This window comes from Eschscholzia californica, unplaced genomic scaffold (genome assembly GCF_041429995.1).
Source record: "Eschscholzia californica isolate CP2 unplaced genomic scaffold, dmEscCali1.0.p SCAF_4, whole genome shotgun sequence".
NCBI classification, from domain to species: domain Eukaryota; kingdom Viridiplantae; phylum Streptophyta; class Magnoliopsida; order Ranunculales; family Papaveraceae; genus Eschscholzia; species Eschscholzia californica.
This window is the reverse complement of record NW_028238461.1, coordinates 3,813,799-3,829,675: the sequence shown is the minus strand read 5'-3', so window position 1 is coordinate 3,829,675 and position 15,877 is coordinate 3,813,799. Positions and strand designations below refer to the sequence as shown.

Sequence of the window (15,877 nt, the reverse complement as noted above, 5' to 3'; positions counted from 1 at the left end):
AGTGATGTTTTATGATCCTAAGTCCTAACATATTGATTGCTAGTACACACAACATGTAAATAGAAAATCACGTCCGACTCACAATATATAGGCGGCATCCGAAATGAGCATTTCAGAAGAGAATCCACCGCAATTATCCATGTATTCACCATCGCAAAAAACCATGATTAATGCATTCAACTTCTAAATATTCATTGGATAAAGAAAATATTGCTAAAATAAGACTAGATCTGCTAAAGTCTAAGTCAATGGCTTTTTTTTTTTTTGGTTAAACTGGCAAAAAGATTAATTTAAAGAACATGTATGTGCTCATGTGAACTGCAGTAAGACTCTGGCATAAAAAATTACAATAAGGTAACAACAACCACTGAATTAATTTAAAGAACATGTTTCTCACATTATCTTTTTTCTTTTATATATTGAGATTAATTTAAAGAACATGATTAGAAGACAAAATGGAACGAAGGTTAGATATGAGGGGCCAAATTTTGCAGTTGGTCACAATTTGGGTGCCAACTTAAAATTAAACCTCACATGTGTTGGTGAACTCCTGTTACAACTTTGCCTACTGTTTATACAAATGCTAAATTCTTTGTTTTATTTAAAAGAGTCCATGGGTATATAGACCAAAAAAATATTTGAAACAAAAATATAATCCAATCTTCTCAAATCCTAGATATTTAGTCCTTTTGATAAAACGACCAAAGTATCCATACTTTAAAATAGTTATACCCTACATGTCCTTTGTAGAAAAAACAACATATTTAATACGTGAGGGCTAAATGGGGAATTTGTGAAATGATTGGGAGTGATTTAAGGGATTCAATGAAGCAACGTTCGGGAAAGAAAATCAATTTACAGATTCACTTCGTTTCTCTCTCTACTCGACCGTTACGGGATTCCATGATTTAAGGGATTCAATGATTATGGAGTTTTTTCGTTTTTTTTGAAAATATTGATTTTGTTTATGGATTTATGTAATAATAAACCTATTTTATTGATTGTTTTGTTCTTGTGTATGATATTGAAACAGATCTTACACATAAATTTCTCGTACTTTACCTAATATATAAAAACACAAATATTGTGATTTGGGTATTTATAATTTTTCATTAGACTTGGGAATGCTTATAATGGGTAAAGAACAAAATCGTTTCCCTTAAAATCTATCATTTGTATGATACATTGGAGTATTTGATTAATAAAAAACGCATACTTTATTCGAAGTAAGTAATACTTTGGGGTTTATGGTTTTATATTTTTTTGTTTCGATTGAGTTGATATGAAGTAAATTGCAATGTCCCTTTTGTGCAGGTTAACAGTAAAAAAATGGCACCAAAGTCTAAAAAAACGGCATTTTTATCTAAGGAAATTTCGAATGTTAGAAAGAGTCCTTCGAAAAGGAAGGTTGTTGTTGAAGAAAATCAAACCAAAAAAAATCAAAGACAAAAAAAACAACATTAACTGAGGTAAGATGTTTGTACATTTTAATAAAAATGTATATACAGTGGATGTCGTGTACCATAAAGTATTTAAAGATAATAATGTATGTTACAATTTTTAGAATGGAACATTATAATGTCTGATAAAGTATATATACTTTATGGTAAAGTCATTAAATTGTAACTTGATGTATTTTTTTTTATGTTGTTCAGTTTGGAGGGAGTTCAAAAACAGTTAAAGGTAAGAAGAAAGATAATCAGCAACAAATTGTTAATTTGGTAGGAGAGCAGAAAGTAATAGCAACAGTGAAGACATCTCTATTATTCAGATATTCTCTGAGTAAACCCATAACCCTGATTAATAGCTTGCGTAGTTATATGACAGAAGAGATGAAAGAAGAAATAAGCAACACTCCTTTCAGCAAGCTGTTTGATTGTATGACTTTGTTTTTTTTATTTGATTTGATGATTCTGCTTGGAAATCTATCTGTGATATCAAAATAAACCATTTTGATCAAAAAAACATAAAAAAATTGAAATAAATGTAATATAAAGTACTGACATATTATGGTAAAGTATATTAAATTAATTACAATTAATATAAAGTTTGAAAAAAGATTGACATCTATATTAAAGTACTGGAAATTTATCATATGTAAAAACGAAATGTATGGATTATTTAGATATAATTTCAGTACTTTATGAATTTAAAAAGTTTACAAATACCTTGTTTAAAAAAAATGTACTATAAAGTACGGTAATGTATCATAAAGTACGCATACTTTATAATAAAGGTCAGAATAAACAGAGGACAAACTTTTCCATTTATTGTAGAAATTGTATTATAAAATACGCAAAGTTATCGTAAAGTACATGTACTTTATATCCAGAGAAAACAATGAATCTGAATATACCGCAAATCTGAGTCCGTCAGTGAAGATGAATCTGATCTGAAAAAAACTTCAGTAATGATTAAACGAAAATCTTAAGATACATACCACGAAAATTGGAAGGTATAGAACATACCTAGATTGAATAAAACATTAAATATGATATAAAGATCAAAGATTTCATTATTGATATTAAAATTTTAGAGAGAGAGATAGAGAAGTTTAGACTTCCATTTCAGATCTATCAAAGATGGAAATATATATTATGAGAAAGATCTACAATTGAATCGTTTTTTCTGAAATAATACATAACAATTTGATACAGTTTAAAAAATTAATTATTAGATCTTAAAAATGAATCTAAATACAAAACAGTAATATCAAATACATGAAAACAAAAACGAAATCTTACAAATGAATGTTCTCATTATGATTTTAGCAAAAATAATTACCTTCAAGAATTGATCTTCGATAAGTTTAATGGAGATGAATGTAGTGTTCTGATGTTAATAGTGGTTAAACAACTAGGTTAATGTTCTTGAAAATGAGATATACTATATTACGGTTACATATTAGATTTGTTAATATTTCTTTCATTATAATTCTGATTGGAGAGAGAAAGATGGAGACAATTAAGGAAATGATATATACATGATTATTTTGGCAAAAACGGTTACAAAATATATGGAAAGGTTATAATAGGTATTAATAAGGATTAAATATTATAGAGATTTGATATTTCTCTCGAGATGAATACAAATGGACTAGATCTCTTTTATGATGATTAATTTGGTTTTTAAATCCTTTTTAGGATTATAGAGGATTAAATCTCCTATTAGGACCCTATTTTTGGTCTATAGACTCAAAAATTATATTTAAAAATGTACGATTAATGCTAATGAGATAGGAAGACTTGATCAGCTAATTAAAGTCTAAGTCAATGGTTTTTAATTTGTTTTGTATAACTGGCAAAGATTAATTTAAAGAACATGTGCCCATTAATAATATTGTTAACTTAAATTATGAGAAAATGACTGTTTGAGTTAAAAAAAAATATTCTTCATCAAAAAAAAAAAGTTAAAAAAAATATCAATATAATAGAAAAAGCCAACACAATTTTCAATTAATCATTATTTATCAAATTATTAGGGTTAATAGCAAATTGAGTTTAAAATAATTTGATTAATTATTATTGAGGTCAAAATTTTAAAACAATTCTTTCTATATTCCAAAACTGCCCTTTTTATTTTTTCCTCTCTCTAGTTCGATGGAAACCCTAGAGGGAGAGAGAAAGCTCTAATGAAGAACACGAAAGAGGAGCAGAAGAAGCAGAGAATTGAAGCCACTTCAATTGACGAAAGGAATTCGATTCCGGAAGCCCTAAAACCTAATAATGGTCACGGTTAATCAGATTTTTCCAATTCATCTTCCTTAGATGTTTTCACTACTCCTTCCAGTGGAGTATTTAGGGTTTCATGGTCAACATGACTATGCAATTGAAACTGCTGCTAATGATGTTGTACTGCGCGAACAAGTATGCGTTTTGATATTGAAATTTTCTTTTACTTTTTTATTTTGATTCTGGGTTTGGTGTGCTAAGATTAGTCGTTTGGTTTAATCACCGAGAGCTGACAACGCAACAAATCATACGTAATCAAAGGTGAGTTATTAGAGTTTAGGGTTTCATTTTAATAACTTTTTACCTGAAACATGAATTTTGAACTTCAAAATGCATGATAGTGTTAAGTAATTACTGTTATAATTTGATGCCCAAGTAGTTTGCACAATGCATTTACTAGTTTCGCTTTGTGGTTAGTAAAATTAGGTTTTCAATTCAAGCTGTCAGATTTCGTTTTGCCCCCTCTTTAATTTCATTTCTAAGTACGTTTTAAGTGTTTCTTTAATTGTTTCTAGGGCCTTTATGTGAATTTTTACTATTTTCATGTTCTAGTATCCTAGATTATGCAATTGTTGATTGCTGATTTTTGCAATTTACTAATGGCAAGAGATGATTTTTTTAGGTTCTAATGCTCGATGTGCTGGATACCACAAGCAAGGAGCTCGTTTTGCAAAATGGTTAATCTCACCATTGATTTTGTGCTTCTTATGCTTAAACGTTTTATGCATGTTACTCGTCTCATAAATTTGACTTGAACATACCTGTATATTACTATTTTGTTTTTTATGTTTTCACGAGTCACACTTTTGCCGAGCCAATAAAAAAAGATACATAGAGATTTCTATGTTATAACTATGGTGTTTCATCTGCTATTTTCACATATCTAAATTTTGAAGTTTGGTGAATGATTTATGTTTTTCACTTTCAAGCTAGTCAGATTAATGTGTTTGTGGTCGGCTATTAATCTTTTTGCAGGAGGACAGTAGTTGCCAGTATCCCTGTGGTTCTTCCGCTCTGGCGGTTAGTGAAGCCGCGTGGGGACTTGCACGTTATGCTGCCATTGCTCAGGTATGTTACATTTGAATGCTTGCCTTTAATTCTAAAGATTATACAAGTACAAGATTATCTAATTTCGTCGATTAAAGTGTTCGCCTGTTGGTACTTGATCGTGGAAACAAATTAAATTTCACATTTGACTTACGATTTTGATGGTTGAAGTAAGGTTATTCAAGATTGTAGTTAACAATTCCAGTTCTTCTAATTTATGATGCAGGATAATGGTCTTGTGCCAATAGTTGAACCTGAGATTCTTCTCAATGGGGATCACCCAATAGAGAGGACCCTTGAGGTAGCAGAGCAAGTGTGGGCAGAGATATTCTTCTACTTGGCACAAAACAATGTTGTATTTGAAGGCATACTGCTCTAGCCCAGTATGGTAACCCCAGGAGCTGAGTACAAGAACAAGGCCAGCCCAGAGACCATAACCAAGAACATTTTGACATTGCTCAAGACAAGAGTGCCTCCTTCAGTTCCTGAAATCATGTTCCTTTCGGGAGGACAGTCCAGAACCCGAAGCAACTTTAAACCTAAATGCAATGAACCAGAGCCCAAACCCATGGCACGTATCCTTCTCATATGCACGAGCCCTACAAAACTCAGTGCTGAAGACATTGCAGGGAAAACCAGAGAATGTTGAAGCAGCTCAGACGTCTCTCCTTATTCGGGCCAAAGCCAATTCCCCTGCTCAACTTTTGGTAGGTACTCCGCCGAGGGTGAAAATGAAGAGGCTAAGAAAGGAATGTTTGTCAAGGGTTACACTTATTAAGCTCGTATAAAACATCAATCTATTATAATGGCTTTCTATTTATATGTACTATGACTTATTTGAGTCTGGATTTGCTCTTTTGGTAGTTAGTTTGCTTAATTTTTTCTAGTCCACCATTGTTACTTTTGAATAAGGAGTTAAGCCAAGAATAAATCTTTATTTTGCTTCATAAAAAGAAGACCGAGAGATGTGGTTGTGGATATTGACCTATCCTGTTTAATCTTTGTGCTAAGAGAGATGGGTGGTCAGTTGGCACTGTCATTGTTGTTGACCTCCAAAAGTTCAATCTGAAAAAAGAGTCAAATATAAGTTGCAAATCATGTTTGCAGTTTACATTATGCAAACACGTGTTTGTCATTTACATTATACAAACACACGTTTGCAAAGCAGAGTGTTGCAAACACGTTTGCATAGCAGACTGTTGCAAACACGTTTGCATAGCAGACTGTTGCAAACACGTTTGCATAGCAGACTGTTGCAAACACGTTTGCATAGCAGACTGTTGCAAACACGTTTGCATAGCACACTGTTGCAAACACGTTTGCATAGCACACTGTTGCAAACACGTTTGCAGAAAAACGTAAAGGAAAAAAACTCCGTTTTTTCTGGGTTTTTTTTTTTTAAAAAAAAATATTGAAAGTGGATCTTGTTAGAAAGCTAATAAAAAATTAAATCTAAATATATAATTTTTATAAAAATCCGACATCTCAAACAAAAGTTATATCGATTTAAAGTTTAAAGAAAAATAAAAGAATTTAGTTACACAAAATGACAAAAAGGGGTATTTTAGTATTTGCACACTTTTTGACCTGAATAATAATTTTCAAATGTTTTGTGTTTTTCTACTCATTTTCAATATTATTTTGACCTTTCTAGAAATTATCCCTTAAATTATTGATATGATCGTTGAACGGAAACGTTTTTGGGGAAGTCAACAGCTTCATCATTTTATAACCAAAAAAAAGAAAATGTTTGTGTGAGTATAAATAAATGTGGAGAAAGAAGTTTGAGCATAACACTCCATTGATCATCGATCACTTCGTTTTTAATTTTGTGTTCTTGCAAATTTGAGATAACATACCCGGTCGATTATATTAACAATGGCAGAAGCACTGATAACTGCTGTGCTTGAGAAATTGAGCAGCGTCATCCAGCAAGAGGTTGAACAAGAAATAAGGTTGGTGGTGGGAGTTAAAGATGAGGTACATAAGCTAACCACTATATTGAGGAGCATTCATGCTGTTACTAGAGATGCAGAAAAGAAGCAAATCAGCGAAGAAAGTGTTAAGGATTGGTTAGAAGAACTCAAATATGCAGCTTACGACATTGAAGACGTCTTAGACGACTGGTGCACATCTATCCTCATTCAAGGACTTGCTCGTAATGGCAGGACAAATAGTAAGGTACTCTCCCTACCACGCAAACTTTTCTCTTGCTTTCGTGAAGTAACTTTGCGTCATGATATTGGTTCTAAGATCAAACATCTTCGAAATACACTAGATGAAATTAATTCTAGGAGACGTGACTATTCTTTTCACCAAGAAAATCCCATTGTTATTGAGAACCAGAGTCATGGTCCTTCTCGACAAGTTATATCCTCAGTTGAAACCCAACTGTTTGGTCGTGATTTGGACAAAGATATCATAGTGAATATGCTGTTGGGTAAGACTAGTGAGACCCAACAAGAAAGCCATATGAAACTGTCCCCCTCAACGACAATAATACCAACCCATTTTTCATCTCTATAGTTGGAATGGGGGGACTCGGCAAGACCACTCTCGCACAACAAGCTTTCAATGATCCGGACGTAGAGACACAATTTGACAAGACCAAAATATGGTTTTGTGTGTCTCATCCTTTTGAATTTGAAAAGCTTGCTGAGGTGATCATCCGAAAGCTTGGAGGGACAACGCCTAGTACCAATCAATGGGAAGATTTCCACCAATGTCTTCGTGAATCTCTTAGGGGAAAGCGTTTTTTACTTGTGCTTGATGACGTCTGGCCTCAATATGATCAAAGAAAATGGGATTCTCTTAAGATAAGCCTCAAGTGTGGCGAAAAAGGAAGTCGGGTTTTGGTCACCACTCGAACTGAGACAGTTGCATCAAGGATGGACAATAAGACCTATATACATAGAATGGGTGTTTTGTCCGATGATGATTGTTCTTCCTTATTACGTCATATAGCTCTAGGTGAAAGGAGTAATACTGAAGAAGTTGAAGCTCTGGAAAGAATTGGTAAGCAAATAGCGACAAAGTGTAAAGGTTTGCCTCTTGCCGCTATGTTCTTAGGAGGTCTCTTGAGAGAAAGAAGAACCCTGCAGCAATGGAAACGTGTACTAGAGAGTGAGATATGGCAACTAGAACTAGAGGAAAATGATGCTCAATACTTCCTAATCCCATCCCTCTTACTAAGCCATTCCCATCTAGACTCCCCAATCAAACGATGTTTTACCTATTGTGTGATTTTCCCAAAAGATGCAAAGATAAAGAGAAATGAGCTTATTAAGTTGTGGATGGCACATGGTTTGCTTACCCCTAAAGCAAATGAAATGAATGACTTAGAGAGCATAGGTGATAAGTATTTCGAAAACTTAATGGTACGATCGTTTTTTCAAGATTTTGTTAAAGATAATGAGGGAAACATAGTTTCGTGCAAGATGCACGATCTAGTGCATGATTTTGCTTCATTTCTAATAGAGAAAGAACACAAATTGAATAAAAACTGCCACCAATTATCACTCGAACATACTAGTACAAGAAAGATTCGTCATCTAACATTAATATGTGAAGATGAAGTTGACTCAAGTTCATTTCACTCCTCAATTTATAGAGCTAAAAGTATACGAACTCTTCAGTTCGTAATGGCTGGTTGGAAATCACACTTAAGAGTAGTTCCTTCTGATTTATTCCATCACCTAAGATGCCTTAGGGTGTTGTATATGGAAAATATTGGCCTAGAGAGCTTACCAAGTGAGATAGAGAAACTAATACACCTAAGATATCTGAACTTGTCCAACAATAATGAATTGAAAGAATTGCCTGATTCAATCTGTAATCTATATAATTTACAGACCTTGAATCTAAAGAAATGTCATAACCTGTATCAGCTTCCCAAAGGCATGAATCGATTGATAAACCTTAGACACCTTGAGATCAAGAAAACTAGTAATCTAAACTACTTACCCAAGGGAATTGGAGAACTAACCAATCTTCGAACTCTAAACAAATTTATTGTCGGCCGGGTTGATAGTGAAGGGTGTCAAATCACTGAACTAAAAAAACTCAACCTTTTGCGAGGGTACCTAAGAATAGGTGGATTGGGAAGAGTACTAGTCGAGGAGGCTCTAGGGGCGGAGTTGTTGAAAAAACAACATCTCCACGCTCTTGGTTTAGATTTCGAGCCCAATGAGGGCGAAATTACAGAAGAGAGTATGGAAGGTGTGCTTCAAGGCCTCCTTCCTTCTCCAGACTTAAAGGAACTATACGTAATGAACTACCCAGGTCGCCAGTTTCCAAGTTGGACAACGGATAAATTGGCCTTGTGTCATCTGAGTGGTTTAGAACTATATGATTGCATGAATTGTGTAGAGCTACCTGCGCTAGGACAACTACGCTCACTCGCTATACTCAGAATATACAGAATGCCTAGGTTGAAAAAAATTGGTGTAGAATTTCTTGGTTTTGGTGGTAGCCGCGGTAGTAGAGTAGCCTTCCCAAAATTGGAAGAACTCTTCATGGAAGATATGGACAGCTTGGAAGAGTGGGATTTGGGTGCTTTTGATAGTCGAAAAGTAATTATGCCTTGTCTTCGTCAAATACGCATCAGTTGCGAAAACTTGAAGGCGTTACCAAGTTTTGGGAAACTACCAGCATTGGAAGATCTAAAGGTATTCAGCATGTACCAGGTGAAGCACATCGGTTTAGAGTTTTATGGTTTCAACAGTTGTGTTGATGACAAAACCATTGCATTTCCTAAATTAAAAAATCTTCACTTCAGTGATATGCACAATTTAGAGAAATGGGATATTGGATTAGAACATGATGGAAGAGAAATTGTTATTATGCCTTGTCTTACTTATTTGTCACTCTACAACATTGCAAAATTGAAGGTGTTGCCCTCTTTCGGAAAACTACCGTCCCTTGAAAGTCTTGAAATAACAATAGCACATGAAGTTGAACGCATTGGATGGGAGTTTTATGGTAATATTCAAGGTACTCGATGCGTTAACGTAGCATTTCCAAAACTAATAAATCTTAATTTCAGTTGTATGTACAAGTTGAAGGAATGGGGCCTGCCGGAAGTAGAAGAACAGGCTAAAACAATTATGCCATGTCTTCGAACGGTAAGGCTTGAATGTCCAAAGTTGATGACATTGTCATTCCTGGGGAAACTGCAATTTGTTGAAAAGCTTAATATAATAGGATTTGATGAGGTGAGGCACATTGGTCCCGACTTTTACGGAGTTCACAACATTTCCGGTGGAACCGTATTTCCCAACTTGAAGAAGCTAATAATTATTGGAATGGAGAACTTGGAAGAATGGGAACTGAGAACAGAGGTACAGAAACAGTTAATGCCTTGTATTTCTACCATCAAACTATACAAATGTCCAATGTTAAGGATATTGCCGAGCCACATCCCTCAAACAATAAGAAAACTCAAATTTTCAAACTGTCCTAGATTAGCATGGGGTCCTAATTCACCTTCCAGTTCTATTATTACCCATCCTCTAATTGAAGAGCTAGAATTATTTGAAGACAATGGTGTTTTCTCAAGGTCACTGTCATTCTTCCCCAACCTCAAGTCTTTGTCTATCTTATATCCACCTAAAGAAGCTACTTTTCTACAAGGTTTATCAGAACTGAAAGAGCTCCAGTTTTTAAGACTCCACTGGTGCACTTCTTTGCAATGCGTCCCAGAAGAGATACAAGATCTCCATAGGCTTCAAGCATTGAGTATCGAATATTGTGATATCATTGGACCACGTTGCGTAAAAGACGGAGATGACTGGAACATCATTTCTCATATTCCCAACATCTTCATTAACAACGAAAGGATCCAGTAAGAGTTGCCCAGAAAATGGGACCAAGGAAGAAGTAACGGTGCATGCAACAACCCTTCCCTTTGCAAGCCGGTCTTCAAGGCCCGATGGACTTCGACAGGTATACATATTTGAAAACTATAAATCGTGTTGCTTCGTTCTTTTTTACCTTTGCATAGAATTAATCAATACTTATTAGTTTTAATCCAAACGGATCGATTTTTTGTTGAACAGGAAGTACAACAACGTAACTCATTATCATCTGCCTCGCCCATACACAGTTCTGTCTCAAGGAAGCATATGATTAGTGGCGAGTTTTTCTTTCGTAATTCTTCTATAATTTCTCGTGATGGTTATCAGAAGGTTTAGATTTATTCCAAGCATTTGGAATGTTTGGTCCACAGTTGTGTGTTGTGTAATTAATAGTAGTGGGTAGTGGTGGCTGATGATGGATGCACTATGAGGTGCCAACCTAGTTGGGATGTCATGTGTTGCATTCTGAAGCCATTCAAACCTTCTTTTTTTTGTTGCACGAAAGAATTTCATGTGTTGCATTATGAAATAGCAAATTAACTATCGCTTGGCATCTTTTGTTGTAATTAAAGTTGAAGAAAAGGTCGACGGAATACTAAAGTCGTTAATCATTAATAATCAGACTGCATATTTGTAGAGAAGCAAAGAAATAACTGACCCTTAAACATAAGACTCTGCTAACCCACTAAATCGACAACAACTGAACACTTCTCCATTATTAGAATTATCCTAAAGAACTGGAAACACAAACCCACTAAAGAATTCAACATGTAGTTGCACATGTACATTAATCTCTTAGTTGATAACGTATATGATGAACACGGTAAAGGAATTCAAGGAGGTAATATCTTACATGGTGAACAGCACCTGGAATTTGAGTACAATGATCGAAAAATATATTTGTTACAGTTCAAATGTACATGTGCAAATGCGAAAGCATATTACAGTACAAGACGAGACCAACCTGAAGTTTAAAGAATGACACTTCAAATCTTGAACTAAAAGATTGTCCAAACTTAAGGATATTGCCGAGCCACATCCCTCAAACATACGAAAACTCAAATTTTCAAACTGTCCTAGATTAGTATGGGGTCCTAATTCACCTTCCAGTTCTATTATTATCCATCCTCTTATTGAAGAGCTAGAATTATTTGAAGACAATGGTGTTTTCTCAAGGTCACTCTCATTCTTCCCCAACCTCAAGTCTTTGTCTATCTTGTATCCACCTAAAGAAGCGACGTTTCTGCATGGTTTACCAGAACTGAAAGAGCTCCAGTTTTTAAGACTCCACTGGTGCACTTCTTTGCAATGCATCCCAGAAGAGATACAAGATCTCCATAAGCTTCAAATATTGCATATCAAACGTTGTGATATCATTGGACAACGTTGCGTAAAAGACGGGAAGACTAGAACATCGTTTCTCATATTTACTGAATGTCTAATATCAGGCCTTGTCATCCACAAATATTGTAATGATTTAACTAAACAAACGATACAATCTTACATCATCAAATGTCTTACTTTCCAACTTTAACATCTTTTTGTCGCACCAACTTGGTGTGGAAAGACGAACTTGGTGTGGATACATGTTTAGATTGTAGGAGATCAATCTTTTTAAAAAGCTCAGGTTTATACCATGTTTGAGTCAACAACAAGCCGTTTTGGTTCTTTTAATTTTTATTCCCAGAAAGTTATGTAAATATCCTAAATCCGACGTTCAAAACTGTTGACGTAGTAGTGTTATAATGGCATCAAATCATTTAAGAGTCAGATCCTAGCATCAACATATATAAGTAATATTGTAACCTCCAAACTTAATACAAGTCTAATAGTCTGGTTTGACAACTCAAAAGAATGTCTCATTATTTTGCAAAGATGTAGACAGCAACCTATTTATCAAATAAAAAACAAAGAATCTCATTACTAGATCTATATGGAAAATGATCTGTATCTAATAAACAAAGGAAAAAAGAGAGAAAATACATGGCAATCCGCAACCCTAGTTCATCCAAATGCACACCAAAAAGGTTACTAACAGAATCACAGACACGATCTTTACTGTCTACATGATCCAATTGTCAAACAGAATCAAGAACGATAACCCATCCATGGCTAATGGCTTCTTAATTGCACGACGACTATCTATCCTTGGGCTTCCACTTAATCACTTAATCAAAGATTAGAAGGACAAACCATAGGGTATAAATACGAGCCTGATGAATTAAGATGACGCAGGATTATAAATCCCAAAAGAACTGTCTGCAGATACGTTGTAGGAGTCGAATTGACAAACTCGTTGAATGATCACTCTAACTTAACTGCCCGGTAAATATGGTGAACAAACAGCAAGGAAGCTCGGAAGCTGATGGTACCGAGAATCAGAAAGAAAGCATAGCATATACAAGCATTATATCCGAAAAAGAACGATAACTGCAAGAAGCCACTCATGCTTGACTTGTAATAGAAGTAAATGCTATACCCATACATGAATATCGAAGTCGATCCCCCACAAAGAATAGATCTGCATCAAAAAAATCAGTAGAACGAGTAAATAAACTAAAAAGAGATACAATTATAATCAAGAAAACCAAACTTCACCACCTACTCAAACCCAAATTATTTGAGTTGAGTTCACCACATAAGAGAAGTATCCAGAAAACAAATTTTGCGTGCACCAGAGCATTCGAAATGGATAAATAAATGAATTGTTTTTACCTCCACCACCACTCATGGTCTTCTGCGGAAAGCTGAAAGTAAGTTAGTCCAATACTCAAAATGCCAACGAGTATGATGAGGATTATGAACGTGATGAATAATATGCCGTAAACAGTGTAGATCTTATGACCCCACAAGCTTGTATAGATATAATGTAACTCAATGAAGATAGCACTAAATGGCAAAAGACCCGCAAGAAACATTTGGGCAGGGGTCTTCCTATACCATGCCAATGTTGGGAGCTGGGATGGCACTCTCCTGGTTGCAGAAGGAGCTTGAAATTCGGATCTGAAAGTATAACCAACTATTCCACCCAAAATAAGCAAGGGGGTAGCGATTATTGCCCATATTAGAAAAATTGCGATTATGGTACCAAATGGAAGTGCAGATGTGGATCTGTAAGAAATGGCAACTGTATTCAGAACAGAAAATGTTAAAACCAGGGGGGCCATGTAGAGGACACCAGTTAGTAGAACACTTTTTGTCTGCAAGAAAATGAGAATTATGCTTAGATATCGGTAAAATAGAACAGAAACGTTACTAAAAACAGAGGAAATAAACGACTACCCATTCTGCTCCTGCTAACTGAGTGTGAAATGAAGCAGAAGTATACCCAGCAACCACAGATGTAAGAGCATAAAGAACAACTAGTGAAGTCGAGAGCCCTCCACGATTGTAAGGATAAATAACACCGAAAAGTGCGAGAACGAATATGAAGATAACTCTGAAGAAAACAATAATTTAAAATTAAACTTAGCACTTCTGTTAAGCGACCAAATCAGGAAATCTAAACATGAATAATGAAACAACTAAAAGGAAATATGCCACGAGATACTCGTTTATAAAGTTTTAAAGCAATAACTTATATTAAGCTAGCAAAATAGCTTACAGGGTCAAAAGCTGTGTACCAGTCCCTAGAACTGCACAGAATAGAGACGGAAGTGGAGGATATCTGAATACATCACCGTGAAGGTTCTTCCAACCAACTTCCTCCTTGTCCGCTTCTTCGTCGCCACCAGAATATCTGAAATGGCTCATAAACATTAGGCAAATTAAATGCCAGTATTCTCCTTCATCTTCATATATTAAACAAAGAGAATAAAAATGGTATATTACTTCATTAAATCGTTCTTGAGGGTTCGCATAAAGAGTGTCAAAAGAAACCCTGCCAAGAGTGCCACGATAACAACCGAATTAATGATTGAGAACCAATGAACCTGTAAGTGCTCTGCTAATAATGAAGATTGTGAATACTTGTCCATCCGATTTTGAAACTGGGTTGAAGTTGGATACCAGGATACTGAATAAGTGAATTGAACATCAACTTCCACACTCAGAGCACGCATTTCTATTACTCGGCTCTCATTGTAAAGGACATCAAACTGAACATGCTTGAAGAGAAAATACCTAGGTCTTGTATCATCAAACCCCCACAAAGGGAGATCGTCAAAGTACAGTTGGAAGTAGAAATCATTCTTGATGGCATCCCTAAACTTTCCAACTTCATATCTTGTTAGCCTCTTTTTCAAAGAGATTTAGATTGGAATTTGGAAACCTATAGGAGGCTGAAATTTATTATTTTAATGGTTAAATTCACGATTATATAAATAATCGGAGATATGAACATGAAGCAAAATACACGATAATTTAACGTGGTTCAGTCGAATAATCATGACCTACATCCACCAAGAACGACTTCTTTATTATAATTCAATTCCTAGACCGCCGGAATATTATTTGCCCTAATAAGTATTTGAGACATTTCAATCTGTCCCTAATAAGTATTTAACATCCCCACTATTTTCTTTTTAAAATTTATCAATTTATTTTCTTGTTTGCAGGACAAAATTCACCACCATTATGACTTTCATACGCACCCATTTTTCTTGGGGTTTACCTATTTCATGTTTTAAATTATCACATTGTCCTCTTTATGAATCTAGTGTGTGGTACCCTAGCTTACTCTCCTTCAGTTATCGGTTCGAGATCCTTGCAGAAAATGCTAGTGAGAAGCTTTATCGTAGTCCCTGAACCAAAAGAATGTTAGCTCGAGCCATATAGTAAGAAGATGGATATGCGTGGTAAATATGTACTTTCTCCCAAAGATGGAAGTTCAAGAGCGTCCATCTGGTTAATCATATGAGAACGCTAGATACAAAGAAAACGACCACATAGAAAGGTACATCACATAGATTCCAGCAGGTGCATTTTGTTTATTTGCTTCAGGTTTGTGAAAGTTCATGGGAGTTGATAGATTAGAAGATACAAAACTAAACTAAAGAACACAATAGTTTACGTGGTTCGGTCGGAAGATCACGACCTACATCCACAGAGAAAGTCATTAATGACTGCTTTATATTAACTCCACAATCGTGGTAGTGAATGGTTACAGACTCGAGGACTCAATGTAACTCAATTGATAAAATACATAGAGGACACTAGTATTCATAGAGTGACTTGGGCATCTTAGTTTCCTAGGACTATCTAGGATAAATACAAGATAACTAAATAATATCTTCCAAATCTTCA

General features: G+C 35.0%; 2 protein-coding genes and 1 pseudogene across 3 annotated transcripts; 2 read left to right on the top strand and 1 right to left on the bottom strand.

Annotated features, from left to right (window-relative positions):
* The first annotated feature begins 4,261 nt into the window (after nucleotides 1-4,261).
* LOC147541685 (fructose-bisphosphate aldolase 3, chloroplastic-like) lies at nucleotides 4,262-5,644 on the top strand (annotated as a pseudogene). Its single transcript, XR_015223379.1, has 3 exons — nucleotides 4,262-4,408; nucleotides 4,707-4,799; nucleotides 5,005-5,644. The product of XR_015223379.1 is annotated as a fructose-bisphosphate aldolase 3, chloroplastic-like (transcript).
* Nucleotides 5,645-6,650: 1,006 nt separating this feature from the next.
* LOC147541684 (putative disease resistance protein RGA1) lies at nucleotides 6,651-11,174 on the top strand. The gene is made up of 3 exons (XM_086632394.1): nucleotides 6,651-7,145; nucleotides 7,247-10,721; nucleotides 10,835-11,174. The coding sequence occupies exons 1-2, from the start codon at nucleotides 6,657-6,659 to the stop codon at nucleotides 10,622-10,624; spliced, it is 3,867 nt and encodes a 1,288-aa protein (XP_086488520.1). The 5' UTR covers nucleotides 6,651-6,656; the 3' UTR covers nucleotides 10,625-10,721; nucleotides 10,835-11,174.
* A 1,351-nt stretch (nucleotides 11,175-12,525) lies between these two features.
* On the bottom strand, nucleotides 12,526-14,880 carry LOC147541683 (transmembrane 9 superfamily member 3-like; the record flags this gene model as incomplete). The annotated part of the gene is made up of 5 exons (XM_086632393.1): nucleotides 12,526-13,154; nucleotides 13,349-13,833; nucleotides 13,916-14,072; nucleotides 14,238-14,372; nucleotides 14,465-14,880. Coding segments are annotated over 5 exons (1,410 nt in total), but the record flags the coding sequence as incomplete, so codon positions are not given.
* Nucleotides 14,881-15,877: the final 997 nt, after the last annotated feature.